Source organism: Eulemur rufifrons, chromosome 2, assembly GCF_041146395.1.
Source record: "Eulemur rufifrons isolate Redbay chromosome 2, OSU_ERuf_1, whole genome shotgun sequence".
Taxonomy (NCBI): Eukaryota; Metazoa; Chordata; class Mammalia; order Primates; family Lemuridae; genus Eulemur; species Eulemur rufifrons.
The window spans coordinates 14,599,932-14,613,476 of NC_090984.1; the positions used below are offsets into that span (position 1 = coordinate 14,599,932).

At 56.1% G+C, this 13,545-nt stretch overlaps 1 protein-coding gene across 1 annotated transcript in view; it reads left to right on the top strand.

Moving 5' to 3' along the window:
• Positions 1–5,727: 5,727 nt before the first annotated feature.
• The window catches only part of C3 (complement C3), a 28,947-nt gene continuing 21,129 nt past the window's right edge, over positions 5,728–13,545 (top strand). Inside the window, exons 1-16 of the mRNA XM_069479636.1 lie at positions 5,728–5,861; positions 6,814–7,003; positions 7,594–7,756; positions 7,856–7,926; positions 9,561–9,655; positions 9,759–9,841; positions 9,925–10,015; positions 10,202–10,304; positions 10,396–10,522; positions 10,785–10,900; positions 10,998–11,147; positions 11,764–11,973; positions 12,121–12,327; positions 12,452–12,610; positions 13,098–13,227; positions 13,407–13,478. Coding sequence (XP_069335737.1) covers positions 5,788–5,861; positions 6,814–7,003; positions 7,594–7,756; positions 7,856–7,926; positions 9,561–9,655; positions 9,759–9,841; positions 9,925–10,015; positions 10,202–10,304; positions 10,396–10,522; positions 10,785–10,900; positions 10,998–11,147; positions 11,764–11,973; positions 12,121–12,327; positions 12,452–12,610; positions 13,098–13,227; positions 13,407–13,478 — 2,041 coding nt within the window. The 5' untranslated portion in view covers positions 5,728–5,787. The remainder of the gene's footprint in view (positions 5,862–6,813; positions 7,004–7,593; positions 7,757–7,855; positions 7,927–9,560; positions 9,656–9,758; positions 9,842–9,924; positions 10,016–10,201; positions 10,305–10,395; positions 10,523–10,784; positions 10,901–10,997; positions 11,148–11,763; positions 11,974–12,120; positions 12,328–12,451; positions 12,611–13,097; positions 13,228–13,406; positions 13,479–13,545) is intronic.

Genomic DNA, 13,545 nt, shown 5'->3' on the forward strand with positions numbered 1-13,545 from the left:
GAACAGTGGACGAGACCCACCTGGTCCCAGCCCTCAGGGGCTCAGCACAGGGTGTGGGCGGCAGGGAGAGGGATGTGTCACCAGGTGGCACGATCACTGGGCCCTCAGACCCATGATGGGGGCTTCACAAGGCCCTGACCCAGCACAGAGATCAGGGAAGGTGAATATCATAGAAACATGAGGGGAGAGGTCATGCCCAGATGAGGAGATGGCAGGACAAAAGCCGGAGGCAAAGGGGAAAACAATGATTTGAAGACTAAAGAGTAAAAGTGGCCGGGCGCAGTGGCTCACGCCTGTAACCCTAGCACTCTGGGAGGCCGAGGTGGGTGGATCGCTCGAGGTCAGAAGTTCGAGACCAGCCTGAGCAAGAGTGAGACCCCGTCTCTACTAAAAATAGAAAGAAATTATATGGACAACTAAAATATACATATACAAAAAATTAGCCGGGCATGGTGGTGCATGCCTGTAGTCCCAGCTACTCGGGAGGCTGAGGCAGTAGGATCGCTTAAGCCCAGGAGTTTGAGGTTGCTGTGAGCTAGACTGACGCCACGGCACTCACTCTAGCCCGGGCAACAGAGTGAGACTCTGTCTCAAAAAAAAAAAAAGAGTAAAAGTAAGAATAACAGGTGGAGGGTGCGGTGGCTCACACCTGTAATCCCCACACTTTCAAAGGCTGAGGCAGGAGAATTGCTGGAGGCCGGGAGTTCAAGGCCAGCCTGAGTAACATAGTGTAGACCCCATTTCTATAAAAAAATTTAAAAACGAGCCAGGCATGGTGATGCACACCTGTAGTCCCAGGTACTTGGGAGGCCGAGGCAGGAGGATGCCTTGAGTCCAGGAGTTTGAGGTTATAGTGAGCTGTGATCACACCACTGCATTCCAGCCCAGGCCACAGAGCCAGAGCGAGACCCTCTCTCAAAAAACAAACAAAAAGTAATAAAAATAGAAGTTAACATGGAGTGATTGCTGCGTGCCACGCCCTATACTAAGACTTCCATGGACCTTAACTCATTAAAAAGCCTGGAGGCATAGAGAGGCTAAGTAACTGGCTCAGGGTCACACAGCTAATGAGTCAGTGGGAGACTCAGGGCTCAAAAGTTGGACACTACCATGTGTGCGTTGCCACTCTGCAGCTAGACTCCCTGGGATCAAACCTTTCACCCATATTACCATTTTCTGAGTGACGCCAGGTCACTGGCTTAACATCTCTGTTTCCTTGCCTGTAAAATGGGGCCTCATTAGTTCGTTGAGTGTCACATACCTGATCTCTCGAGGACCTGCCCTGAATCTTGCGGAGTGACTGCAGAGTATAAACAGAGACCCGCCTGGGCACACAGTTAAAGGGCTGATTCCCAAGATGTTTCTCCCCTCGCCCACCCACTCACTCTTCCACTAGAGCACCCAGAACCCCTTTGGAAGTGCTGAGAAACATTTCTCGGTGGGGCCCTCAGGCATGGGACAGGGGTAGGGGACAGGGGTGGGGGCTGGGGGGAGTCTTCGTGTAAGTGCAAGCAGGCATAACCAAGGCCTTGGTGACTAAATAGCCCAGCTGGACGAAGAAGGAAGTGGGGAGGCATTGCAGGCTCAGGAAGTTATGTGAAGAAGATGGGGAAGTCTGGGATAAAATAGCTTGCAAGTCTCACCACTCGGCTGGCGGCGGGCAGGAGGAAGGCAGAAGTAGTTAGCAGGAGCCTAAAGACAGGCAGGGCCATTTGGGGGCTTCGTGCTGGGGTCTGCAGGGGCCCTGGAAGACTTTAAAGCAGGGAGCAGAGTGGCCCTATAGAGTCCACGTGTCATTCCATGTGCACACTGTGGTATAGGCAGAGTCGCGGTCCCCACCGAAGATGTGCACATCCCAATCCTCATAGACCCGAGGATATGTTCCCACTCATGGCAAAAGGGACCTTGCTGGGGGGGTGCAATTAAGGATCTTGAAATGGTGGGATTATCTGGGTGGGCCCAATGTAATCACAACCGTCCTTTTAAGAGACAGGCAGGAGGGTCAGAGTCAGAGAAGGAGATGCGCAAATAACAAAAGCAAAACCTGCAGTGATTCTGGGAAGGGGCCGCCAGCCAAGGGATGCAGGCAGCTTCTAGAAGCTAAAAAAGGCAAGGACATAGATTCTCCCCTATCGCCTCCAGAAGGGAACACAGCCCCAAGTGGCACCTTGATTTTAAGACTTTTGACCTCCACAACCGTAAGATCATAAATGTATGTTGTCTTAAGCCACGAAATTTGCTGGGATATGTTACCACAGCAGGAAGAACTCCCACAGTTTTAAGAGCACATGCTCTGGAGCCCAGCACGTACCAGGATCTTGGCCAAGATTACCGCAGGGGCTTGGGTAGGTGGATGAAGTCTCCATTTCTTCATCTGTAAAACAGGGTAGTAACAACACCTACAGCATGCGGGGCAAACCAGGTAAAATGTGTGAAATAGGTAAGATGCCACACTGGGTGTCCCACAGGCATTTGCTGTCATAGCATGTATTGGTGTCTCAGACATCATAATTTTGTCACAGGAATACAAAGATAAGTCTCAAAAAGAGTCCCCAGGCTCATGCCTGCCATCCCAGCACTTTGGGAGGCTGAGGTGGGAGGATCGCTTGAGGTCAGGAGTTTGAGTCCAGTCTGGGCAACACAGCAAGACCTCCTCTCTATTAAAATATCAAAAAAAAAAAAAAACTTAAATAAATATACGGTTCAAACACATTGAGCGCTCAGTATGTGCAGGGCACCAGGCTGAGCATTCTCCTTGTCTGGTGCCACCGGATTCTCACTCCAAGACTAGCAAGGAGGTTCTGTGCCTGTCGCTCTGCAGTTGACAGATTAGGGACTGAGGCTGTTAGAAGGGAAAGGGCCTTGTCCTAGGACTGCCCCGCCACACACACACACACACACACACACACACAGCTGGAATCCACACCTCTGCTCTCTGTCTTCCAAGGGGGGGGGGTCCCCGATGCCCAGGCCTCTGCTGAGTGTATGTGGGGGAGTGGAGGGAAGGAGCCACGGTCTGGTGGCAGATTGATTCAGCCGGGTCAAGGTTACTTGCAAGTTAATCATTAGTGGGTGGGAGAAGGGGGTGGCCTGGCTGTGCGTCCTGGAGGGAAGTTCTGAAAAAGCGGGCACCCCAATCTGGCATTAGGGCATAGGGGTCTGAGGGCTTCCCTGCTGCCCTCACTTCTGTGGAGGAAAGGGTGGGTGTGGAGTAAGCGAACCCAGGCAGGTGTGGAGTGGGAGCGCCTGGGCCCCGCACCCAGAAATCATCCCCACTTCCTTCCCTTTATTTTCTGCCTGCACCCCAGCTAGGGCTGCCAGACAAAATATTAATACAAGATGCCCAGTGAAATCTGAATTTCAGATAAGCAGCAGATACTTTTTCAGTGCATGTGTATTCCAGATCTCCCACTAAAGGGCAGCTCCGGTGTCCCCGCGCATGCTCATGCGCACGCGCCCTCTCCACCCCCACCCCCACCCCACCCCCCATGCCCCGAATACAGGGCTGGGTGGGCCGGAGAACTAGGATTCCCCCCGACACCTCCTCCTTGCCCGCATGTTGCCTTATCTCACGCACCCCTCCCAGACCTCTGCACACGTCCCCCAGGAAAACGTCACCAGGGCTGAAGAATTCCCCCTCTCACCGCCCTCCTCCCCAATAAGCCCCGCTCCACTCCAGTCTCCTACCCTCTCTGGTCACTTCCTAGATGTCCCCTGAGGCTTCCCAGATCCCCAGCACAACAGGCACAGGCACGGATGACAAAAACCGCCGGTTATTGATCCTTCCCTCTGAGCCAGGGGGCTTCTAGGAATGTTGCATCGGTTAATTGTGACATCAGCCACAATGAACATCAGTCCCCTTGCTCAGATGGAGTAACTGAGGCTCAGAGCAAAGAGGAACCGAGCCCTGCCACAAGACACAGCCCAGACAGGAATTTCCTTCTGAAGGTCATGAAACCACAGAGCCCCGAATGCTTAAGGCTAGAATGAAACCAGAAAATGGGTGTCTTGGGAAGAGGGGAGAGGGGGAATTGAAGAAAGTCTTGGGGACAGTTGGGGGCAGTCGGTTTCAAAAGCTTAACCCCAGTTCTGGAGAACAAGCAGGTGTTTGCTTTCTCCCTCCTCCTTCTCTTCCCGAGAGTGTGTTGCAATCACAGCAGACAGAGGCCAGGTTTTTTCTCATTCTCTGGGCCTCCCCCTACCCTGGCAAGGCCAGGAGGCCAGGAAAAGAGGGTGGTTTACAGGAAATCAGAGCAAACGCCCCGTTAACCCCTTCATTGGGGATTTGGAAACCACCCGTCCAGGGATTGGGGGCCTCCACCCACACACCGTTCTCCTGGCCTTAACCATCCACCTCCTGCTATGCCCAGGCAGCAAGGTTGCTGAGCATCAGAGGAACGCAAATTAAAATGACACTGAGGGACCAGGTTTCACCCACGATCCCGGCAAAAATCCAAAAGTTTGCCAACGTGCTCTGGTGGAGAGTAAGTGGGGAAATTGGCAATTAGTTGCATGTAGCAATGGTAAGTGTAAATCAATACAACACCTACGAATGGAAATTTGGCACTGTCTAGCAAGATTGCTAGTGCGTCCAGATGTTCACCCAGAATTATTTCTTTTTGTGGCAATTTTACATGGGGAAACTGAGGCTCGGAGCGGTTATCAGTCACTTGCCCAAAGATCACAGCTGACAGAAAATCATGCAGGTTCACTGCAGGGAGCATGGTTTGAAACCACAGAAGTATAACTGTCCATCAATAGGCTGGTTACTTTCACACAGTGTAATAGGAGGCAGATACCCATAAGAATGAGGAAGTTCTCTGTGTGGTATGAAAAAAATCTAAGGTACATTCTTCATGAAAAAAACAATATGTAACCCAGGAGACCAGGAAGAATAGTATGTAGAATATGCTGTCAACAGATATGAGAGGAAGACCACCTTTCCCTCGATACCTTTTAGATGTTCATCCATACGAATATATTAACTATCCACACACACACAAAATCAATACAACTTAAAATGACAATATCCTAAGGGAATGTTGATGTAAGCTAGCAATGAGAACTTTCCTCGATTGTGACTTTTTTCACCAACATAAGTCACTTGGGCATCCTGACAAGGGTAAGTGAAGGGAGCTTCCCTGGAAAATAAGCTTCCCTGGATAGTTAACTCCTACACATACTTCAAAGCCCATTGGAAATAGCCCTTCCTCCAAGAAGTCTTCCCTGACCCTCCAAGAAGCAGAGCTCTTCTTCTCCACTGGGGAAAACACTCCAAGGGGCTGAGAGTGCCTGTCCCTCCCCCTCCTTCATCATGGAAGGGGACTCTAGCTCCCAGCATAGAGAGAGACTCCTAGGTTTGATTAATAAATGCATGGGCAAAAGTGAACTTAGGAATGAGGCCCAGATATCTGGGGTCAGGGTGAGGGTGGAGCGCTCCAGCCCTTAGTGTTCCTCTACTACAAAGTGGGTGCAACAGGGGAAGGTCTCTGTTCAGCTGGCCCTGACCCTGAGAGAGGCCAGGGCAGGGTGCAGGTATGTCCATGTTGCAGGGGAACGTGCCCTCAGGTTATTCACCCCACCACAGACATGTTGGCCCCAGAGATTGAAAAACCTAGGAAACAGTATTGAGAAATCTGGGCCGCCCCCAGGGAGGAAATAGGCTACTGGGAGGAGGGGCTGAGTGGGGGAGAGGAAAGAGCCAGATAAGAGGCAGCTCCAGCAGCTGCTATTCAGTCCTCCCCATCCATTCCCTCTGTCCCTCCGTCCCTCCACTGTCCCTGCACCATGGGACCTGCCTCAGGTCCCAGCCTGCTGCTGCTGCTGCTAACCTGCCTACCCCTGACCCTGGGGGATCCCATGTGAGTCATCACTACTCTCCCTCCAAACAAGTGGGAGCAGGCATTTGTGGGTACAGGTTCCTGTAGGCTTTAAGGTGTATTTGACTGTTTGCAGATCCAGGGGTTAGCAGGTTGGGATGTTTATAAATTTGGGCTGCCTGTGGGTTCGGGTGTTTCTGGGTTGGGTGTCTGTGGAATCTAGGTATTGTGAGATTGGGGATTTGGAATTGAGAATTGAGGTCATCTGTTGGTTTAGGATGTGTGTGGTGTTGTGTGATTGTGTGCTTGGGTGATTTGGAGGTTTGGGAGTTTGCCCTTTACAAGATTTGGGAGTTTGCCGTTTGAGAACTTACCGATTTCACGGTAGGTTTAGAGATTGGGCACTTTGGGTTCATGTAGGGTTGGAGTGTTTGGATTCGGTTGTGTTTATTTATAGAATTGGAGTGTTAGAGGTTTAGTTTTAGGCGGCTTTAGGATTTGGGATATAGTTTGGGTGCATGTGCGTTTGGGCATGTGGAGTTTGGGGTGTCTGAGGGTTTGACTGTTTATATATTTGGGGGTGTTTAAAGGTATAGAGGTTCAGAGGTTTGGGCGCGTGCGGGTTTAGGCGAATGTGGGTTTGGAAGTCTGAAGACTTGGAGTGTCTGATTCTGGTTTTGAGCTTCAGGGTTTGATGAGGTCCGCAGCCCCTAGTTTTCCAGGCTTTCAAAGGCCAGGCCTAGCTGGCTGAAGTTGGAAGTCATGGTGGTTGGCGTCCTGCCCATGTGGATGAGGCGGTGTCCGGCTCAGAGAGGCACAGGTCCAGATGTTGGCTTTCCACAGGTGCCCCGGGTGGTCACTGGATCCTCTCCAGGGCCAGAGACTGGGACACAGCGCCTGGGAACAGAGGCTCAGCCAGGCGCTGTTGCCAGTTGAGGGCCGGAGTGTCGCATGCCTGGGATGACAGCTCTGCTCCGGGGCCCCCCTCCGACAGGTACTCCATAATCACCCCCAACATACTGCGGCTGGACAGCGAGGAGACCCTGGTGCTGGAGGCCCATGAAGCGCAAGGCGATGTTCCAGTCACTGTCGTTGTCCAAGACTTCACCAGGAAGCAAACCCTGGCCAATGAGAAGACCACACTGACCAGTGCCACCGGCTACCTGGGCACCGTCACCGTCAAGGTGGGCGCAGACTAGAGCGGGGAGGGGAGGCGCTGCAGACAGACACCCACAGCCACGCCCACCGCCCCCTTCTGAGTCTCCCCTTCTGAGCCCCTCTCCTGAGTTTCGGCCCCTTCCAAGCACCACGGGTTTCTGAGTCTTCTCACCAAGTCCCTCCCCCTGAGTCTCCGCCCCTTATAAGCCCCTCCCCCTTGCCCTCCTCCCCTTCTAGGCTCCTCCCTTATGTCTCCGCCCCTTCTGTGTTTCCGCCCCTTCCAGGCCCCACCCCTTTCTGGGTCTCCTCCCCTCTCAAGCCCCTCCCTTCTCTGAATCTTCTCCCATTTCTGGGTTCCCTCCCTTGTCAGCGGGCTCCCCATCTCTGAGCCCCTCCCCCTTCTGAGCCCCTCCCCCTTCTGAGCCCCTCCCCCTTCCTTCCCAGCCCCGCCGCGCTCCCCCTCCCTTCTCAGAGTTCCCTCTCTGCCCAGAACTGGGCAAACCCGGACCCGGGACTGAGGGGCGGGCTCCGTTGCCAGGAGAGCCCCAGAACCCTGACCGCAGGCGCGGGGCCCGGAGCGCACCCCTGACGATGCGCCGGCCCGGCCCGTGCCTAGATCGAGGCCACCAAGGAGTTCAAGTCAGAAAAGGGGCGCAAGTTCGTGATCATCCGGGCGAGCTTCGGGCCCACCGTGGTGGAGAAGCCGGTGCTTGTCAGCCTGCAGAGCGGGTACCTGTTCATCCAGACGGACAAGACCATCTACACGCCCGGGTCCACGGGTGCGGGCCGCGGTGCTCGGGGCAGGGGTACGGGAGGGGCGGGGCAGGTGCCGAAGTGGGGGGCTCACCAGGCCTCCCTGTCTCCCCCACCCCGTCTAGTTCTCTATCGGATCTTCACCGTGGACCACAAGCTGCTGCCCGTGGGCCGGACGGTTATGGTCAGCATTGAGGTACCAGCCAGCCGGGCCCAGCCACAGGGGCAGAGACTCAGAGACACAAGAAGGGGACAGACAGAGAAAGAACTGGAAATGGCACAGCGGCAGAGACCTGGGGCAAGGGCTAGAGAGAGACACAAACGCACAGAGGCCTGGAGGTGACGTGCAGAGCCCGGGAGACCAGGCGGATTCTCGTTTCAGATAAGCCCCTGGTCTTTCACCTCCCTGAGCCTCAGTTTCCTCCCCTGAACACTGGGATAATGGCAGATAATAATTCTATATAGTCTGTTCTGCCTACAGCAGCCAGAGGGCGCCTGTGAGCACCAGAGTCAGGTCCTGTCCCTCCTCTGCCCACAGCCCTCCATGGCTCCTGTCTCCCTTGGGGTAAAAGCCCAAATCCTCTTTGAGGTTCATCAGGCCCTGCACAACCTGCCCCCGTCCCCTACCCCTCTCCCCGCCTCCCTCTCTCCCCATTGCTCACTCTGCTCCAGCCACACGGGCCTCCTCACTATGCCTCCAACACGCCAGGTGCGGTCCTGCCCCAGGGCCTTTGCTTGGGCTGTTCCCTCTTCTTCGAAAAGCCTCTTCTTCCAAATATCCACACAGCTTGATCCCCCACCTCCTTCAAATGTTACAACGTGTCAGTTTTACAGTGAGGTCTCCTTGAGCACCCTGTAAAGTTGCAAATCCACACCCTGACCCCAGACACACATAGACACACACACACACACACACACACACTCCGCTCCTGTCTTCCTGCACATTCTGAAAACGGGAATTATTCATTTGGTAATTGCCTCTCCCCTTGCCCTGCCCTCCAGCGAACCTAAATTCCATGCAGGGAGGGATTTTTATCTGTTTGTTCAGGGTCTTACCACCTGAACCCAGGACAGTGACTGGCACATAGTTAAGCTCAGTAACCATAGGGCCAGGTGAGGGGCTGGGGTGGGGCCATAGGACTGTCCTGAGGATGTATCGAAATCATGTAACAGGGGCCAGGCGAATGACACATCTGGCTTCAGGGATTGATGGAGTCTCTGGGAAACTGAGACCATACACGTCCTCTAACGGCGCAGCAGCTGCTCCCCTCGGATCCAGCGTCTCCCTGGGCTGCACCAGCCACAGAATTTCCCAATTTCCAAGAGAAGCCAGAAAACCAGATGTTGCTGTGCTGTCTCCTGATGTTTAACTGTTAGCAACAAACAGAATAATCTGTGTAGCAGGTCAAATGACACGAAATGGCTCTTCTCGTAGTCGAATGTAGACAGCTACGCGTGGTTTGGTCTCATGCTTAGCACAGGGTCTGGCACCAATGTAGGTGATACATGCTCGTTATCACTGCTATTCAGAGAGACTCTGATAACAACAAACTCTCGCTTATGTGAGCTATGTCCCAAGCCAATGAGGAAGGTGCCATTATTATCTCCTTTTTTCTAGATGAGCACAGAGAGTTTAGGTAACTTGCCTAAAGTCACACAGCTTGTAAGTGGCACAGCAGGGATTTGAACCTAGGCTAACTGTCTACTGTCCCTATAGACATGGCGCAGAGAGAGTGGCCAGACACAGAGAGGTTGGAAAGAGCTGAGAGGCTAAGCCTGGCCTCCAAAGGGCCACTGTATCCCATACCCCTTCCCCCTGTCTCTTCGCAGAACCCCGAAGGCATTCCTATCAAGCAGGAATCTTTCTCTTCTCACAACCAGTTTGGCATCTTACCATTGTCTTGGAACATCCCGGAGCTGGTTAAGTATGTCAGGCTCCTTAGAAGGGGGTTCAGGGGTCCCCTAACCCAGGAGCGGGTTTGGGGGGCTGTAAGTCCTGGCCAGGCCACTCACCCAGCCTCCCCGCAGCATGGGTCAGTGGAAGATCCGAGCCTACTACGAAAATTCACCAAATCAGGTCTTCTCGGCTGAGTTTGAGGTGAAAGAATACGGTAAGAGGGGGAGGGACCACGGTGGGGGGAGCCCGGAGCACGGGGCCCAGCGCTGGCCCTGCCAACGCCAACTCTCTCCCCAGTGCTGCCCAGTTTCGAGGTCATAGTGGAGCCTGCAGAGAAATTCTACTATATCTATGACCAGAATGGCCTTCAGGTCACCATCACAGCCAGGTAAGGACCAAAGGAGAGGCCAGATGAAGGGCTGGGGGTGGGGCCAGGTGAGGGGCTGGGGTGGGGCCAGGTGAGAGCCAGGTGAGCGGCTGGGAGAACACTGGGGTCTTCAGCCACAGGCAGTAGAAGTTGGGAGAAACTCGGTTTTCCGGGAGGGGAGGCTCTGAAGCCCTCCTCGCCTCGCAGGTTCTTATATGGGAAGAATGTGGATGGAGTCGCCTTTGTCATCTTCGGGGTCCAGGATGGGGACCAGAGGATTTCCCTGGCTGAGTCCCTCACCCGTGTCGAGGTACCTGACAGAGGGCCCCTCTGAGCCCTCCCACCCCCTCTGAGCCCTGCCCCCAGTCCCCTGCCTTCTCTGAGCCCTCCGCCCTCCCCAGATCGAGGACGGCACCGGGGAGGCCTTGCTAAAGCGACAGGTGCTGCTGGATGGGGTGCAGCCCTCCGGAGCCGACTCCCTGGTGGGGAAGTCCCTGTACGTGTCGGTCACTGTCATCCTGCACTCAGGTGAGACCCAGGACCCCCCTGCCGGCTGGTCTGGGAGAGGAGGCCCTGGCAGAGGAGAAAGCCAAGTCTGGGGGGAGGCCCAGAGTGAAGGTGGGGTCACGTCTGATGGGGGAGGCAGGCCCAGTAGGAGGGCGGGGCCCAGTCTGATGGGGGAGGCCCACTCAGAGGTGAGGCCCAGTCTGAAGGCAGGGTCCAGTCTGAAGGAGGAGGCCTGGTCCTGAGGGGTGGCCCAGGAGCCCACGCTCATGGCTGGTCCCCTCAGGCAGTGACATGGTGCAGACGGAACGCAGCGGGATCCCAATCGTGACTTCCCCCTACCAGATCCACTTCACCAAGACAGCCAAGTACTTCAAACCAGCCATGCCCTTTGACCTCATGGTGAGACCCAGGGTGGGGCCCCAGTCCCCTCCTCGGGAGCCCCGGCCATGCCTCTGAGTCCGCTTGAACCCGCTCTACCTGCCCCCCATGCCCACAGGTGTACGTGACAAACCCCGACGGCTCTCCCGCACGCCGCGTCCCCGTGGTGGTCCAGGGCCACGAGAACGTGGAGGCTCAGACCCAGGACGACGGCGTGGCCAAGCTGACCATCAACACGAAAGACACCCGGCAGCCCCTGAGCATCACGGTGAGCCTGGGCTCAGCCTCCGACCCCCACTGGGAGGAAGGTGCGGAGGGGGACTGCCACGTGCTCGGTGGCCGTTTGCATGGAGATATTTCCATCTGCATAGAGGGCTTCTCCTCTGCACAGGGGTGTCCTGCTGTCTGCAGAGAGGGGGCCCCATTGAGACAGTGGGGGCTCTTCTGCTCGCACGCCTTGGTGTTCCCCTTGCACACAGTCTTCCTGCTCTCGTGGGCACGGTGGGCTCAGTTCTCCTGGCTTCTGTGGACGTGGCGGCATTGCCCCCCTCTGGGAGGGAAGCAAGGCTCATGGGCACACTGCAGAGGTGCACAGATGTCCCCTGGGTCCCTCTCCATCACCCCCTTGCTAGAAGATCTGCCTTGCTGAGCTTAGCATGTATACGAGTCTCCTGTGGCTGCTGTGACAAATCACCACCATTTAGTGACTTAACACAAATTTATGAATGGTCCCATCCTAAAATCCCTACCTTAATCCCATCTGTAAATTCCCTTTTTTGCCACAAAAGGCCACATATTTCCAGGTCCCAGGGATGAGGAGATGGGCATCTTTGCGGAGGGGGTGGGGGTCGAAAGCACACATTCCTCTTCCCCCACCCACCCAGGTGCGCACGAAGAAGGAGGGTATCTCGAACGCAGAGCAGGCCACCAACACCATGCAGGCTCAGCCCTACAGCACCATGGGCAACTCCAACAACTACCTGCACCTCTCGGTGCCGCGTGTGGAGCTGAAGCCGGGCGAGACTCTCAACATCAACTTCCACCTGCGAGCCGCCCCCAGCCTGGACGCCAAGATCCAGTACTACACCTACCTGGTCCGTGGTCACCTGGAACCCTCAGCCGCTCCTCTTAGCTCCGCCAGCATGCCCAGGGGCCTCCCCCGCCCCATCTGCATTCCCAGATCCCTGCCCCCACACCCTGTCTGTCCCCCACCCGAGCCTGATGCCCTCTTGTCCCCCTAGATCATGAACAAAGGGAAGTTGCTGAAGGTGGGACGCCAGGTGCACGAGCCCGGCCAGGACCTCGTGGTCCTGCCTCTGACCATCACTAAGGACTTCATTCCTTCCTTCCGCGTGGTGGCGTATTACACGATGGTCGGCACAAATGGCCAGAGGGAGGTGGTGGCCGACTCCGTGTGGGTGGACGTCAAGGACTCGTGTGTGGGCACGGTAAGCATGGCCCGCCCTCCCTCTTCCGTCCCACTTTCTGTCTCTCTGTCTCTCTCTCTGTCTCTCTCCTTTCTCTCCTGGCAGCCCTGACTGGTCCCTCCTGCTTCTCCACACATCCCCACAGCTGGTGGTGAAGAGTGGCGGGAAGGATGACCGGAAGCCTGCACCTGGGCAACAGATAACCCTCAAGATAGAGGGTGACCTGGGGGCCCGAGTGGGCCTGGTGGCCGTGGACAAGGGCGTGTTTGTGCTGAACAGCAAGAACAAGCTGACTCAGAGCAAGGTACGCACCTACGTCTCCGAGGCTGAGGGAGAAGATGGCAGAGGGAGACGGACGGGGTCAGGGCGAGGAGGTGGGGACGGGACCAGAGAGGGCAGCGGGGCGGGGCTGGGAGCGGGTTGGACAGGGCGGTGGCTGGAGTTGAAGGCAGAGGGGAGGACGGCCAGTGTCAACTCAGGCACAGCTCCGAGAGAGCAGCAGCGTGTGATGACGCTGGGAAGGGACTGAGGATAGACTTGAGGATGAGGTTGCCCATGACCGTGGCTTGGAAACACGGTTGGGTGGGGAAGGGTTGAGGACGAGGATGGAGTTCCAGTGGGGATGAGGGTGGGTTGGGGAAGAGCTGGGATGGAGATGGCAGTGGGGATGGGAGAGGTGACCGTGCAGGGTGGGGACATGAGGATGGAATGGCACGGTCTGGGAAGAGGCACGCAGGTGGGTGTCTTGGGGAGCTGGAGGGGGCACTGCAGGCCTGGCCTGTCTCCTGCAGATCTGGGACGTGGTGGAGAAGGCAGACATCGGCTGCACCCCGGGCAGTGGGAAGGACTATGCTGGCGTCTTCACCGATGCAGGACTGGCCTTCAAGACCAGCAAGGGCCAGGAGACCGCCCAGAGGGGAGGTACGGACGCGGCCAGCGGCTGGCGCAGGGAGGGGCAGTGCCGCCACCTCCCAGATGCTAAGAGCCCAGCTCTGGGGTCAGGGGACCTGGAATCGAGTCCCCACGGCTATGGTGAGGAGCAGACCCAGGACACATAGCAGGGCCACGTCCACCTTGTTCTCGCTCTGCCTGTCCTTCAGATCCCGAGTGCCCGAAGCCAGCCGCCCGCCGCCGTCGCTCCGTGCAGCTCATGGAGAAGAGGATGGACAAAGGTGGGATCCGGGATGGGCCCGGCCTGACCTTGGAGGAGGCAGAGCGGGAGGAGGGAGGGCCTGGCCA